Here is a 16,050-nt window from a genome sequence, read left to right as displayed (position 1 = left end):
CACACACACACACACACACACACACACACACACACACACACACACACGGCTTTCCAGACCCTCAGGCTACAAGGGCCGGACCTGATTAGTTTACCCATCTGCAGCCAGCATCTCAACCTCAGCTAGTTAGGAGGCCTTGGCCTTCCCCATTCATTCCACCCTGAGATCCCTGCTGTTTCCAATTTGCCCAGTGGTCTGAGGTGTTACTTGGCTCCTAGTCAAGTCAGCGCCCTCCAGCAGTGATATTCATGGCTTGTCCAGTCCAATAGGAGCTAAGGCCAAAAAAACCATTACCTCCCACTGCTCTTACCTTGCCATTCAGTAATTATTTTTGAGTAAATTCTTCTTAATTTGTCAAATGCCTTTGATTAATCTCCAGAATCCTGAAATGGTTGTTTTTGACAACTCTGTCTAGTTTTAAGGTTGCTTTTATGGAGTGGATTTGCCAAGATACTCATGTCATTTTGAAAGTCCACATTTTTGTGTGTGAATGGCTTTGACTTCATTTTAACAAATTTGAATTTATTTTAATGTTTACAGAAAAGCAGCTCACCTTGATTTCACGGTATTTAGACTGAGGCCAATTTAAAAATGTGTCCCTTGAGGGGGCAAAAAGTATATGTGAAATTTGAGTAGGAGAAAAGTGTTTGTCTGACATAGTTTGTTGGTGAATAGATGGCAGCAAAATCCAAAATAATATTTGCCATGAGTTCATACCTCTCTCATGTCAAAGTCTGGAGTTGGTGCCTCAGTGTTGGAGAACAGCTCCTTCTCTGTCTTGTTGCTTTAGTACTTGCCATACCTATGTCCAGCATCACCTCATGGCCCAAGATGGGTGCTGGTGCTCCATCTATCCATTCCACATTCCAGCCATCAACAAGGAGGCAAGGGGAGGGAGATCCTCTCTGGAAACTGACACTTCACTCTCTCTTAAGTGCTCGTTGGCTACAACATAGTCAAGTGGCCACACCTAGCTGCACAGGAAGCTGAGAAATGCAGCCTATCTTCTGGTGCCTATGTGCCCAGCTAAAGTTGTGGGCACACCACTCGCTCACTGCATACTTTGAGGTGGTTAGCCCCAGTTTTCAGATGAGAAAACTGAGGCACAGGGAAGGGAAACATTTGCCCAAGCCTGCACAGCCAGTCCTGGAACCAGTGGTTGTCAAGCCCCACTTGCCTTCCTCCCACATTGGGTGGTCGTGGGTTTGAATCCTGGCCCTGCCACGTCCAGGCTATGTGACTTTGGGCAGTTCTCTGCACCTCTCTGAGCCCACTAGGAGATGAGAAGCCAAACGTTGCTCACGGAGGTTTCTTATTTCTTTCTTTGGGCATTTCTGTTTTTTCTACGGTGACAATGAAAAGAGAAATAATTGAAGAAAACAAATGAAGGGCATCAACAAGAGGAGCTAGTTGGGCTGAACACCCTCACATGCAAAGCCAAGTGTGATGGTGACCCAGGAACACGTGGGCTGTGCTGGGGGTGAGAGGTCATCCCCCTGGCCTGGCTCTCCCACATTGACCTTGGCCTGAGGTCCTGGAACCAGCCTGGCCCTCATGTGGACACTGGCCAGGAACCACGGACCTCTACCAGCCTGAACTCCTGTCGCTCCTGGTGACAGCTGCTAACTGCCTACCCCCCCCCACCCTACCCCCACTGGCCTTTGCTCTCAGCACCCATCTATCTGGACAGTCCTTTCCCCTCTATCTCGGCCCGGCTGGCCAGTGCCTTCCTCCCCCATTTATCCCAACAACCCTGAGGGGTGTGGACTTCACTCCCATTTCACAGATGACACAAGTGAAGTTCAGAGCGGTTGAGACACTTGCCCAAGGCCACACAGATTTGGTCCCAGGTTTGTGGGGCACAGGAGTGAGTCCTCGGGGGCTGGGACCTGCTCCAAATCTGGAGGAAAGGCCCTGGGTCTGGGAGGGTGAAATGGCCCCTGGAAAGGGTGCTGTGTTGAGTAATGTAGCCATGTCTGTGTCCTCAGGGAGTCAGGGAAGGCCCCAGCAAGACTTGGGTGAGCCGGTCCCTTTGGCTGGAATACCAGATGGTCAGGGCATGATGGGAGCCCCTGGGGTGCCCTGACACAGCCAGGACTGGGAGGGGGGCAGTCAGAAGAGTATAGACCATCACATGTGACAGATGGCCACCACAATATCTCCCACCCCATGTGCACTTCTAGAACCTTGCAACTCCCCCACCAAGACCTGGAATCTAATTCTCCTTCCCTTGACTTTGGCTTGGGACTCTTGGTAAGCAGTAGGGTGCAATAGAAGTGACAATGTGACCACTAAGAGTGGGTCATACAAAGCACCTCAGTTTGTTGGAACACTCCCTGTTAAAGCCGTCAGCTCTCATGGAACAGCCCAAATGCCTAGAAGCCACCATGTGGTGAGGAAGCCCGAAGAAGCCCATGCCGAGAGACCACCGAGACCACAGGAGGAGAAAGAGACGGCTGGCCAAACCCCCACCTGTGTGCACCTGCCCAGATGAGCCCTTCCCACCTTCCCGACACAAAGAAAGAGAGAGAACAAAACTGTTGTTTTAAGCCACTAAGCTGTGGGGTGATTTCTTACACAGTGATAGCAACTGGAACATCCTAAAACAATTTTTCAAATGACATGGGTCTAATTAAGCTAACATGGAAAGATCTTTAGAGCAATGTTAAGGCTAGGAAAGCAAGCTACACAAATGTCCAGCAAGATGCCTTTTTTAAAATTAATTAATTTTTTTATTATTTTTGGCTGTGTTGGGTCTTTGTTGCTGCGCGTGGGCTTTCTCTAGTTGTGGCGAGCGGGGGCTACTCTTTATTGTGGTGTGCGGTGGCTTCATTGTGGTGGCTTCTCTTGTTGCTGAGCATGGGCTCTAGGCACGCGGGCTCAGTAGTTGTGCCTCACGGGCTCTAGAGAGTAGGCTCAGTAGTAGTGGTGCACGGGTTTAGTTGCTCCAGGGCATGTGGGATCTTCCCGGACCAGGGCTTGAACCTGTGTCCCCTGCATTGGCAGGTGGATTCTTAACCACGGCGCCACCAGGGAAGTCCCAAGATGCCTTTTTTTTAGCACACACAGGGTCTCAGATATTTGCTTTGGACCATGTCTCTGCCACATAAACATTCAGAGAAAGTCCTGTCAGGATATACCCCCAAACACACTATATCCTGAACAGCTGTTACCCCTGGAAGCAGGGGACAAGAGGATGGAGTTGGGAGCTTCTCCAAGCTAGTGAGGTTCTGGACACATGTCCATTTTACGACCCATTTCTTGATTCCTCACCAATGTTTAATTCAACAGAATAGTTGGTTTCTAGTTTATGTCATGGTCTCAGAGATTTCTGCTTCAATGAGGCCATTTGTATCTTCCAGAGCATTCATACTGACAAGGTGCCCAAAGCCCAACTCATCGTGTTCCTCCCACACCTGATTCCGCTTCTGTGTCCCCACCTCTTAGGTGGCTCCAGTCGCCCCAAGAAATCTAACTCAGCTCTCATCCCTTTCCCTCAGCCTCCTACATCCAGTCCGTCCCCCAGCTCAACCATTCTCCTTTCAAAGTATCTTCAATCCACCCACCTCTTCTCCATCCTTGGCCCCTACCTGGTCCACCACCGCTGCCATCGCTGGTCTGGACCAGTGTGGTCTGCAACTCCCTGGTTCCCCAGCTCCCACCCTCACTCCCCACCAGGCTTTTCTTCCACATGGCCAGAGACTTCTAAACTCTTCCAAATCCTTGAGCGCACATGGGGCCCTGATCATCTGAGCCTGGCAACTCTCCAGCCATGTCTTCCTAAACCTCAGCCACACTGAAATTTCACACCACACACTTACAGGTGTTTGCACATGCAGGTCCCTCTTCCCAAAATGCCTCCCTTGGCAAATCTCCTTCCCCTGAGCCTCGTCTCAAATGTCATTTTCCTGCCCCTTCTGACCTTTCGTTGACAATCTGTAGGAGGAAGCATGTAGGCGCCCTCTAAAAGAAGCCCTCGTTGTCATTTTGATTTGCATTTCTCTAATAATTAGTGATGTTGAACGTCTTTTCAGGCCCTTATTGGCCATTGTTATATCTTCTTTGGAAAGGTGTACTTAAGTCCTTTGCTTGTTTTTTAATTGGGCTGTTTGTTTTGCTGTTGTTGAGGTGTAGGGGTTCTTTATATATTCTGAATATTAATCTCACCAGATATAGGATGTGCAAATATTTCCTCCCATTCCATGGGTTGCCTTTTCACTTTGTTGATAGTGTCCTTTGATGCACTTTAGTTTTTAATTTTGATGAAGTCCACCTTATTTGTTTTTTCCTTTATTCTGTATGCTTTTATTGTCACAGCCAAGAACTCACTGGCAAATTCAATGTCATGAAGTTTTACCCCAATGTTTTCTTCTAAAAGTTTTATAATTTTAGCTCTTACTTTTAAGTCTTTGATCCAGTTTGAGTTAATTTTTGTATATGGTGAAAGTTAGTATGCAAAATAGTAAGCATCATTATTTTGCATGTGGTTATACAGTTTTTCCAATACCGTTTGTTGAAAAGACTGTCCTTTCTCCACTGAACGGTCTTGGCACCCTTGTCAAAAATAATTTGGCCAGGGCTTCCCTGGTGGCGCAGTGGTTAAGAATCTGCCTGCCAGTGCAAGGGACACGGGTTCGAGCCCTGGTCCGGGAAGACCCCACACGCTGCAGAGCAACTAAGCCTGTGCGCCACAACTACTGAGCCTGCACTCTAGAGCCTGTGAGCCACAACTGCTGAAGCCTGTGCACCTAGAGCCCGTGCTCCACAACAAGAGAAGCCACCACGATGAGAAGCCCGCACGCAGCAACGAAGACCCAACGCGGCCAAAAATAAATAAATAAAATAAATAAATTTATAAAAAATAAAACTTTTACTTTTTCTCTACTTCTTCCTTTCCTTTTTTTTAGATGTTGGGGGTAGGAGTTTATGAATGAATGAATTAATTAATTTTCTGTGTTGGGTCTTCATTTCTGTGCAAGGGCTTTCTCTAGTTGTGGCAAGTGAGGGCCACTCTTCATCACGGTGCGCGGGCCTCTCACTATGGCGGCCTCTCTTGTTGTGGAGAACAGGCTCCAGACGCGCAGGCTCAGTAATTGTGGCTCATGGGCCTAGTTGCTCCGCGGCATGTGGGATCCTCCCAGACCAGGGCTCGAACCCATGTCCCCTGCATTAGCAGGCATATTCTCAACCACTGGGCCACCAGGGAAGCCCTACTTCTTCCTTTCTTATTTGGACGCCTTTTATTTTCTTTTAATTGCCTAATTACACTAGCTAGAACTTCCAATACTATGTTGAATAAAAGGGTTGAAAGCAAGCATCATTTTCTTGTTCCTGATCTTAGGAAAAAGTCTTTTTACATTTTCCTAACCAGAGAAATGTTTCACCAATTCAAGCTAAATGAAAATATACTTTTTCTCTAGTAGCCTTCCACATCTCATACCAGAAGTAGCCTCTGCACTCTCCATCTGGCACTGCATGGGCTCATGTTTATATACACATCCTGCCGTGTTCTCTCTCCCGGAGTCCTTGAGGATGAGGTGGTGTCTTCCTCAATTTTGAATCTCCCCAACTACAGACTTGGGGCTTTCTCCATGTTCTCAATACAGGTTTGCCTTCAAGTCTGGTGTTCTGTTTGAAAGGAAGGACAGGCAGCCCAGAACAAATTTGAGTTCTGAATTATCAAAATCCCAACAATAGTGGAATTCAGAAGCAGGGCATCTCTAATGTTGTTGCAGCTATGCCAGCAATAATATCTCTTGGACTTCCCTGGCAGTCCAGTGGTTAAGACTCTGCGCTTCCACTGCGGGAGTGGCAGGTTCGATCCCTGGTCAGGGAACTAAGATCCCACAAGCCACGTAGTGTGGCAAAAAAAAAAACACCTCTAATTTTCATTTATTTATTTAACCCTTACTACCACAGGGTGCTGGATATATAAACCATTGTCTCTGCCCTCATATGGCTTATAGGCGTTTTTGTGGAGATAATTGATGGCTACCAAGTCAAGGCAAGTCTCTAATTGTACCTACTGGAAGGTACCAAGGCACCTGCAGTTACTCACCCTCTGTCTGCTGACTTCTGGGTCAAAGGCCAGACGACAGCTACGAAGGCTCACCTTGGTCAAAAGCAGACCCCTTTGTTCAGAGACCTATTCTGGTCTGAGTCTCCTGGTGAATTCGAGAGGTGTAAAATAAGACAAAGAAGGCTGTCCGTTAATTAGAATGAGGAAAATGCCTGCCCTGGATTTGAATGACTTTGCAAGTCTAGGAATTTTCAGATGAAGTGGATTCCATGGAAAGATTGTTTTCAAGTTCCTATGAGAAAGAAAGTGATAAATGGAATATTTATAAATGGAATGGAATATTTGTAAACAGAATATTTCCTGTCATATCAATAGACAAAGAGTGTCACAGTCATCAATGATTGCAGCCCTCCAATGTGACCCGGTGAGCCCTGAGGAAACTCAGGGCTGAAAAGAATACCTGCCATCTAGCAGCGAACAGACTGCAACCACTCGGGAGATGGTGAGCCCTGAGGAAATTCAGGATGTGAAAATACAGGATACTGGCCCCAGATAGCTGAGGTGCATATCAAAGGAATGGGTCCAGTGAGCCCAGAATTTTACATCTTCCCATACAGAGAAAAGCGCTAAATTCCTTAACTTGAGATATCTGGTTTTCTTTAATTAATAATAATCTTTTTTATGTTCAGACTACCTGCCCTTTGTTACAAAACTTCTATACAACCTGGCTCCCCTCTCACCTCCTCGGAGCAGTTTCTCAGAGCTATCTGAAACGCTGTCTCCCGGGCTGCAGTCCTCATTTTGCCCCAAATAAAACTTAACTTGCAGCTCTCACGTTGTGCATTTTTTTTCAAGTCAACAAAAGTGTTCCCTAAAGAAAAGAGAGAGGGGGGAAAAAAAAGAGATGTAGTTGCAAAGACAGCCAAACAAAACAGGGAACCCATACACTGTGTCTATTATGTGCCAAGCAAGCATGGCTCCAATCACGTTTATTTATGTATTTATTTAGACATTTAAAAAAAATTATTTATTTATTTATTTATGGCTGTGTTGGGTCTTCATTACTTCGCGCGGGCTTTCTCTTTCTGTGAGCACGGGCTCACAACAGAAACTGAGCCAGTGAGGTCTTGCAATTTTTCTGAAGTGAAATCACACCTAGGGCTCCTGACTTTAAAAGATAAATAAATAAATAAAAAAGGAGCATATGGTGTAAGGAATTGGAATTGGATGGTGACACATTCATAAATGTTGCAACTCCCAGAACTTACCTGCCCTTGTAAATTTCTCCAGGTGTTTGCTCATGATCTCATTTTGACCCTGATACTGAACCTGCCAAGTAAGGGAAGTGGCATTACTTTCTCTCCCATATTTATTTTATCTCCCATTTTTAATTTTTATTTATTTTTTAAAAAATTTATTTATTTTTGGCTGCGTTGGGTCTTCTTGCTGTGCGGGCTTTCTCTAGTTGCGGCGAGCGGGGGCTACTCTTCGTTGAGGTGCGTGGGCTTCTCACTGCGGTGGCTTCTCTTATTTCGGAGAGAGGGCTCTAGGCGCGCAGGCTTCAGTAGTTGTGGCATGCAGGCTCAGCAGTGCTTAACTGCTCTGCAGCATGTGGGAGCTTCCCTGACTAGGGATCAAACCCATGTCCCCTCATTGGCAGGTGGACTCAACCACTGAGCCACCAGGGAAGTCCCTATCTCCCATTTTTTAATTGGCAAAGCTAAATGACTTGGGACTTCCTTGGTGGTCCAGTGGGTGAGACTCCGCGCTCCCAGTGCAGGGGGCCCAGGTTTGATCCCTGCAGGAAACTAGATTCTGTATGCATGCCACAACTAAAGATCTCCACATGCTCCAATGAAGATCCAGCATGACACAACTAAGACCCTTCACAGACTAAATAAATAAATAAGTGTTAAAAAACAAAACAAAACTGAGTGACTCACCCAAGGTCTGTCTGATTCAGAAGCTGGGGCTCTTTACTGCCAAACACTGTCTATAAATTTCTTCCCCTGGATTAAATCACTGTTTTTCTTTCTGTTTCCTCTCTGCCTCTTTTCTGCCTTCTTTCCTGGGTTTCCTGTAAGCCTGCTGAGAGGTAAGTATGCCTTGCCAAGCTCAGTTTGTAAAACCTCAGAGAACTCTGCTCATTCCTGAGGGAACCCTCCAAAACTACCAAACCCCTTACAGGAGGCTTTCTGGCCAGGGGCCTCTGGGAAGTTCATGAATCTCCAAAGAGACACCCTGATTCTTGAAAGCTGTTCTCCATCAGCCCTCTGTGGTTTAGGCAATCGGGTTCAGTTCTGAAAGCTCTATTTTGTTTTCATTTTGCTTTGGGGAGAGGCTTTGGGCCTCTCTGTTGATTCAACTCCTCCTTAAAGGATAAATCAGTATTTATGTCCAGATCCCAGGTATTGGGTCAATTGATTTTAGAGATGTTTTTGCTCATAATTCATCCAAGTGCTGGATTCCACAAAACAAAATCAGTCTTTGGCTGTACTTTCGTGATGATTTTATTTAAATGCCTCATTAATAACTGTTTATGGGGTGATTTGGAAGAACCCTCTAAGACTGTATATGACGAAACAGTTAAAATCTATAAACAATTCCTACAAAGGAAAAGGCAAGGAGAGACAGAGGTAGGGGGGTGTAGTTTCCAGCATCTCTAGTTTTTTTCCTTTTGAGTCAGAGGGGAGATGTCAATTGGCCAATTAGACGATTTGGAAGGACAGGTGGTTGCTAATCTCCTTTGGGCACCAAAGAGAACGTAACAATTAAAAGTGGAGTGAAATGTAAGGGAGATCCTTCAGGAGACGCGCATTTCCATTTGGGGGTGGGCGTGGCGGCGGCTCCTCTCTTCAGGGGCTACCCAAATGGGACACATCCGGCAGCCTGTCCCGAAGCGGCTTTGGAAAGGACTGGAATCCGAGTCAGGGCTTCACGGGTTAAGGAGCCCATGTCACATCGGCCGTTCCAAACTCCTCCTCTCGAAACTCCTCCTCTCGCAGTGAGGTGAAGATGTTTGAAAATCACCCCACTGCAAACTCCTCCCTCTACGGGAAACCTCACATTGAAATGCTGCAAATGACTGGGGCCCCGCGTGCAGTCGCGTCAGGGCCGCGCGAAGCCCGGGTTTCCAGAGTGGACACAGCGGACAGCAGCCCGGTCCGGGGCGTGACAGGCAGAGCCTGGGAACATGAGGCTTGCGGGCTGCGGGCTGCGCTGGGCCGTCGCCCTGCTCATCGCTGCGACTGCGGGTGCAGGTAAGGCTGGCTCCAGAAGCCCGCGCGGGGTGGGGGTGAGCCTGCGAACTAGGAGAGCCTCTTGGTAATTTTTTTTTTTCAGGGGAAGAGAACGTAAAATCATTCCACCCTTGTAAGACTTGTGGGAAAATGGCACGAAATCCTTCCCAAATGGCTGCAGGGAGCACTAAGGGGAGCGCGAGGGTTGGGAGGGTCTGAGGGGTCTGGGGAGTCAGGGGAATGCGAGATGCGGCTTTCCCCACAAGTCTCCACCCGACCGCAGACCCTCTTGTCTTAGAGCCGGGTACGCGGGTCTCCACCAATGGGGGGAGGGACCCCCTCCCAGAGTTATTCTAGGGGTGAGAGTGACCCGAAACCCGGCTGCTCAGCCTGGTCCCGGGCTGCACGCTCAGGGTAGTCTGCGGGCGCGCCCCTGCGCCGGTTCACCCTCAGAGGTTGCGGCGGCGGGCAAGTTGGCTTTGTGCGGCTCAAGGGCGCTGCTGGCTCCCGGAACTGAGAGGAACGCGTCCAGCGCGGACCCCGCACCACACTTCCTCCCAAGGCCACCGCCTTCAGCCCCGCCCCCGAGCTCCCATAGGGCGCCATTGGAACAGGCGAGCCTCGAGCCACTCCCCTTGGCCAATGGGAAGTGGTGGCTGCGGAGGCGCGCGCGGCGCCGGGCGGGGCTGGCTCAAGACTAGCGGCGCACCTCGTTCTCGGTGAGGACGTCCAAGGAGATTCCTCAGGTTGGTCCCAGCTTCTGTCACAAAGGAGGTGTCACGTCCCGGGCCCCTGGAGAAGCTCTGCTAGCGTGGCCGAGGCGCCCGCCGAGCGCCTCGGCCCCCTCGGCGAAGGCCTCAGTTTTCCCCTCTATCTGTGGCGAGGCCTTCGTCCCCGCTTTGTCCTCGGGGGCCGCCCTCACCCACCCCGCCCGGGACATGTTCGCAGACGTGCCCCCCAGGCCACCCTCATGGCCCTCGGGTTGCCTTGTTTGTTCAGAGGCGCTGAATGGGTTCAGCTGTGCTGCCCACATGACAGCATTTCGTTTTAGAGGGTTTGAAATTTAGATTTGGTTAAGAGGCTAGTTGAGGCACCATCCTGAGTTATCTACTGGCTCCCAGAGGCATTTGACCTCGCTCTGGAAAATAGAGAAATGGTCCTTTTCCTACTTACGACCAGCTGGGCCTAGAAAAGGATTGGGATTGTCTGAGTAACAGGATGCAGGAAGCTTTTCCTTTTTATTGGCAGGGAGGTGGCTTTGAACTCTTGGAATCAGTACCTGTGACCCATCAGTTTCCTCTGGGAGGAGAGGAAGGGAGGTTGCACATGGCAGAGGATTACTGTAATAATTCGGCCATTCAGTTGTGTGAAGCAAAGGGAGCGTGGCTTGGTCAAGAGACGCTTGATTAGCCTGTATTTCACACGCGATCCACTCCTTTCCTAAGAGGAAATGATGGCAGTGAAGTCTTGAGCAAGATGTGTTGTGTGCTTCAGTTTCCTCTTTCACTGGGTGGCGGAGGATCTGGTGCATTTTGGGTGCCAAGGAGGCTGATCGTCTGGTGTGTTCCCCAGGCTCCCGAGAGCTGGCAGCTACTAAGTATCTTCTCTGGTGTTAACACAACCATGTACATTTGTAGCAGCCCTGACTACTCCAGTTTGCCCCGAGGGGGAGGGAATTTCTTGTCTGTTTCCTTTGGGAATGGAAGTAATTGGGATCTTAACTGCATGCTTTCCCTTAGCCAGATCAAAATCAGTTAACAGCTGTGTGTGGAGCCTCAAATATGCCAAGGACACATCCAAACTCAGAAAGTAGAGTGGTCCCGCTAAGAGTTGTGTCTGCTTTGGCAGCAGGCTCCAGGGTTATTCATTGATCATTGCCAAGCATACTTTTCTTCCCGGGCAACACTGGCAAAAGATAGGGAGAGTGTTTTTGAGACTGCAAATCTTTAAGAGAAATATGTGCCTCATTCTGTCTTTCCACAGTATTCCTGCTCTTATCTGTAGGGTTCCTCCCCTGATAAGACCCAATTCTAGATGCCTTTTTTGCTCAGAGCTTGGATGGCCTTTCATGTTCCACTTTAAGTACATTAAGAGCATCCATGCTCTGCCCCGCTGTCAGGAAAGAGACCATGTGTTGCTAAGACACTGTGGAAGTAGCCAGCTGTGAACAGTGATAGAAACAGGCTACCCCTCCCCAAAGGCAACAAAATCTACCATCGAGATCACCCTTGGGGAAAATACCTTGGCGACACCTGGTGTGGAAAAGAGCACTGGTAAAAGGATGTCTCGTTTGTTTTCCGCGGAGTCTGTTAGGTCCCGCCATTTCTTTCTCAAGAAAATGATTCCATGTATTATTTTGATTTCCCTGCACAACCACTGTCTTCAGTAACAGGAAGGAAAACATCGAAAGCGTTTACCACCTCATTTGTGTGCTGGAGAAAAAGCAGAAATGTGTATTCCCCTTTTGTGTTTCAATTATGTTGTTCCTGACTTGTCATTCGTGACAGGAGAGGTCTAAGGGCTAGAGTTTAGTTTTTTTGTTTTTGTTTTTTTTCCTAAGGGAGGGTGCAGTGCTTATGTAATTTTAGGCATCTCCAGCATGAGGAGATAAGGGATTGGGAGCTCTGGTTTGCTTTTGCTGAAATTCAAATGAAACTGACATAGAAAACCCAAATCTTGCTTCTGGAACAGGGAGAAAACAAGAAAGAGGTGTGATTTCTTTGGGCTGTGGCGTTTGAAACAGGCCTAGTTCTGACCCATTGTTCAGGACTGTGTTGCCTGCTGTGGAGACACCCATCTGATGTGCTGTCCCTTGGTGCTCACTGTACCTCATCCCCGTCCCCATGAGCAAGGCTATGGGATTTATTTCCCAGCTGACCATTCCCTGTAATGGTGAAATCCATTCACTTTTCATTTAAACACTGTCTGGAGCTGTTGGCCAGCTGTTCAGATAGAAATAGGTAGTAGTGGGGTCTTCCTGTTGGTGGGGTCTTCAGCCGTCTGTGACAAGCAAATATTTGATTAACTGTTGCCAGGGGAAAGCTTGTTATCCAGGGAAGGGGGTTATTGTTCTTTAAAGGGCCTTAAGATGTTTTAATAGTTCTAACCTTTCCAGGAGCACATTTTGTGTGTAAGATGATTCCTTGTGCAAAGTGGATTAGTAGTGGCAATCGAAACTGCAATCGCCTGGTTGGGAGAGGGGACGACAGAAGGTCCTCCTCCGGGATCCTCACTGAGAATGCCCCTTGCCTGAACTTCCTTTTTGACTTTTTTCTGAGAGTCTTGGAATTCCGATTGCTTTTTGCCCACCCTGTGTGCCAGGATCTAGAAGTGAGTCATTTCCTTTTTCAGGCATGATCACAGTTCGGTTGTGAGTCAGTGGGGTGTGGGGTGTATTATAGAGGCAACTCTGAGGGAGATATCCTGTTTGGCTCAGTAGCTGGGCAATGTGTTTATCAGTCTGTGTTCTGATAGCAGTAGATTCCAAAGCTCAGCTCATTCACTTCTCTTGAATGAATGGGCTCCACTGGGGCCACCTCCAGCCTGGCCTCCTTGTAGTTCAGTTACCAAGTTCTGTTGATGCTTGTCAACACTCTTTGTATTTCTATCTTTATCACCTGTAGCCTCCTTGTGGCCCTCCTAATCTCACCTGACTGGTTTCCTAACCTCTGGCAGGAACCTTGGACATGATCTTTGAAGACTTAGAGTTTCCATTTTGAAATTGAGGTATAATTGGCATACTATAAAATGGACAGATAAGTAAAGAGTTCAGTGAGTTGTGATAAACATTTACTTCTATGTAACCACCTCTCATTAGGATCTAGAGAATTTCTCACATCCCAGAAAGTTCCCAGAAAGCCATTTACACCCAAGCCTGTCTGTCTGAGCACCTCACTACACTGCCTCTCAGGGAGTCTACACAAAAGTGCTGGGTGAACCAGCAAAGTAGAAATGGATGAAGGGATACATTATTCTCCCATGGATCCCTTTACCAGAAATGCCAAATCCAGTTTCTCCATCCGTGCATGCATATTTGAGAACTCAAATACATACATATACACACATGTACACATAAATAAATAAGTAGCTGTTTTTCAAAGAATAACTTTTACAAGGAAAAGCAACCCAAACGTTAGTTTCATTGTGCTCCATAGACTCCAGGGCAGTGAAAGATGATCTTTTTGCAAGGTTCTCCAAAAGTCCTAAAAATGCAGAACATTCCTTGACAGCTGGAATCAGGCCATGGAAAGTCATCCACCATCATCTTACCTTTTCCTGGCATTCTGTGGCTGCAGTAAAAGGTTTCCTCCCTCTTGTATAAATGGAATACACTCATCTGGGTAGTGGAACTGTTTACCAAAGGAAGCCAGGGGAGAGTGATAAAGTACAGCATATGGTGTCCCATTTCTCCAGGAAGGTGGTTTTCAAACTGGGTCCCAGAGCCCCTGACCCCCATAGCCCTCAACCCAGGCTCAGGATTGGGTTCAAGGCTGAGTGAAATGTTCAAGGGCCTCCAGAGGTCTCTGGCCTTGTCAACCCCCATTGGAATGACCAAAGCCACCAAGAGCCGACAAAAAGGGAGGTTTATTGAATCAGAGGAATTGGGGCTAATGCCAGGGATAGGCACTGACTGATATCTTAGTTCTTTCACTTAATCATTTTCTTCCTTAGTTTAAAAAAAAAAGAAGAATCTCAAGAGTAAAGCATTCTTAGAAGAAAACCAAACAACCTGAAATGAATTAAAGAAGGCCCCTTGCCACTGTTTCCTATGCAGAAGCACAGATAAGACTTTGTTTCTTCCAAAAGTAGGATCACACTGAAAACTATTACAAACTCTTCTGCCCCTTGCTTTTTTCCCCATTTAGCAAAATACTGTGGACAGCTTTGCACAGTGTCACAACGTAGGATGGTTGACATCACCTTTTTCAGTGCCTCTGAAGGATCTGCATTATAATTAGGTATCGATTTTGCATGTGTGGCTACATAGTTCCATTTGAATATAGGCATACCTTCTTAAGTTAGGTTATGTATTAATTATCTATTGCATATCAAATTACCCCAAAACTTAGTGGCTGAAAACAATACACATTTATTATCTCCAAGTTTCTGTGGGTCAGGAATTTGGAAGCAGCATAGCCAGATGGTTCTGGCTCAGGATCTCACATGAAGTTGCCATCTAGATACCCCAGGCAAAAATATATTTGCAGGGGCTGCAGTCATCGGAGGGCTCTATGGGGGCTGAAGGTTCCCTTCCAAGATGGTGTCCTCAGTGGCTTTTCCCAGAAGGCCTCAGGCACTCACTGCATGGAGCACCTCAGCGTGTGCAAAGGGCTTCCCCCAGAGTAAGCAATCCAAGAGATTCTGGAGGAGGCTGCGGTGGCTTCATGATGTAGGGTCAGAAGGCACACCTCATCACGTCTGCCTTTTTCTCTATATTAGAAACAAGTCCTGAGTACACGCCAGGTGTGGGGAATTAGGCTCACCTTTTGGAGGGAGTGTCATGGAATTTGTGGTCATATTTTAAAATACCACTGGGCTTCCCTGGTGACGCAGTGGTTAAGAATCCTCCTGCCAATGCAGGGGACACCGGTTCGCGCCCTGGTCAGGGAAGATCCCACATGCCACGGAGCAACTAAGTCTGTGTGCCACAACTAGTGAGCCTGTGCTCTAGAGCCCGCGTGCCACAAGTACTGAAGCCTGCACACCTAGAGCCTGTGCTCCGCAACAAGAGAAGTCACCACAATGAGAAGCCCGTGCACCGCAACGAAGAGTAGCCCCCACTCGCAGCAACTAGAGAAAGCACTCAGGCAGCAATGAAGACCCAATGCAGCCAAAAATAAATTAAATACATAAATAAATAATACCACCAATTGTTCCCCCCTTTTCTCTATTATAAGAGAAGTTTTAGGGATTCCCCTGGTGGTCCAGTGGTTAGAACTCTGAGCTTCCACTGCAGGGGGCATGGGTTCGATCCCTGGTGGGGGAAGTAAGATCACGCATGCCGCCAGGCACTGCCAAAATAAACAAACAGAGAAAGCTTTGGACCTCTTTTGAACTTGACATTGTTATACACCTGTGTTAATATTTCTTCTGGGTCCCAGGGACTTTGCACTTTAAATTTTGACAGATTCTGCCCTGTTGCCCTCCTAAGAGGTGGAATGTGGAAGAGTTCCACTTTTCCAAAATCTTTCCCCGGCAAAGGTGATGGACCCGGCCCTGATTTTTGGCATACCTATTGAACAAATCTTACTGTGACTGTGTCAGGCCTTGGGCTCTGATGGTTTCATGCTGAAACGATGAAAAAGACATTCCTTACTCTCAAGGAGTTTAAGTCTAGCCTGGGGGATACACAATAAACAGGTGCTTTCGATACCGTGTTAGGAGTGAGAAATGGGTGTTTTAGGGGCTCATGGGGGTGCCAAACCCAGTTTTGGGGAAGGTCAGCTTCAAAGTTGAACTGTTAGGGACTTCCCTGGTAGTTCAGCGGGTAAGACTCGGCAATCCCAATGAAGGGGGCCCAGGTTCAATCCCTGGTCAGGGAACTAGATCCCGCATGCTGCAACTAAGAAGCCCTCATGCTGCAACTAAAAGGTCCTGCATGCCACAACTCAGACCTGGCAAAGCCAAAATACATAAATAAATAATAAAATAAATAAATAAGTATTCAAAGTTGAACCGTTAGCCAAACAAACAGGTGGGAGTTGGGAGGGGGCTTTGCAGCAGAGGGAACTGCAGGGATTTGGGATCTGAGGTTGTGAAATTTTTACCAGATCCAGTACGGAGGCAGAGAAT

At 47.6% G+C, this 16,050-nt stretch overlaps 1 protein-coding gene across 2 annotated transcripts in view; it reads left to right on the top strand.

Moving 5' to 3' along the window:
- The first annotated feature begins 9,058 nt into the window (after nucleotides 1–9,058).
- LDLR (low density lipoprotein receptor) overlaps nucleotides 9,059–16,050 on the top strand; it is a 35,885-nt gene continuing 28,893 nt past the window's right edge. Inside the window, exon 1 of one of the 2 annotated variants that reach the window (XM_027085038.1) lies at nucleotides 9,059–9,279. In XM_027085038.1, coding sequence (XP_026940839.1) covers nucleotides 9,213–9,279 — 67 coding nt within the window. In that variant the 5' untranslated portion in view covers nucleotides 9,059–9,212. The remainder of the gene's footprint in view (nucleotides 9,280–16,050) is intronic. The other variant, XM_027085037.1, reaches the window with a different exon arrangement.

The sequence above is a fragment of the Aethalodelphis obliquidens genome, unplaced genomic scaffold (assembly GCF_003676395.1).
Source record: "Aethalodelphis obliquidens isolate GAN/ISIS:26980383/991018 unplaced genomic scaffold, ASM367639v1 scaffold53, whole genome shotgun sequence".
NCBI classification, from domain to species: domain Eukaryota; kingdom Metazoa; phylum Chordata; class Mammalia; order Artiodactyla; family Delphinidae; genus Aethalodelphis; species Aethalodelphis obliquidens.
Note: the sequence above shows the minus strand (reverse complement) of the source record. Positions and strands in the feature narration are given on the sequence as shown.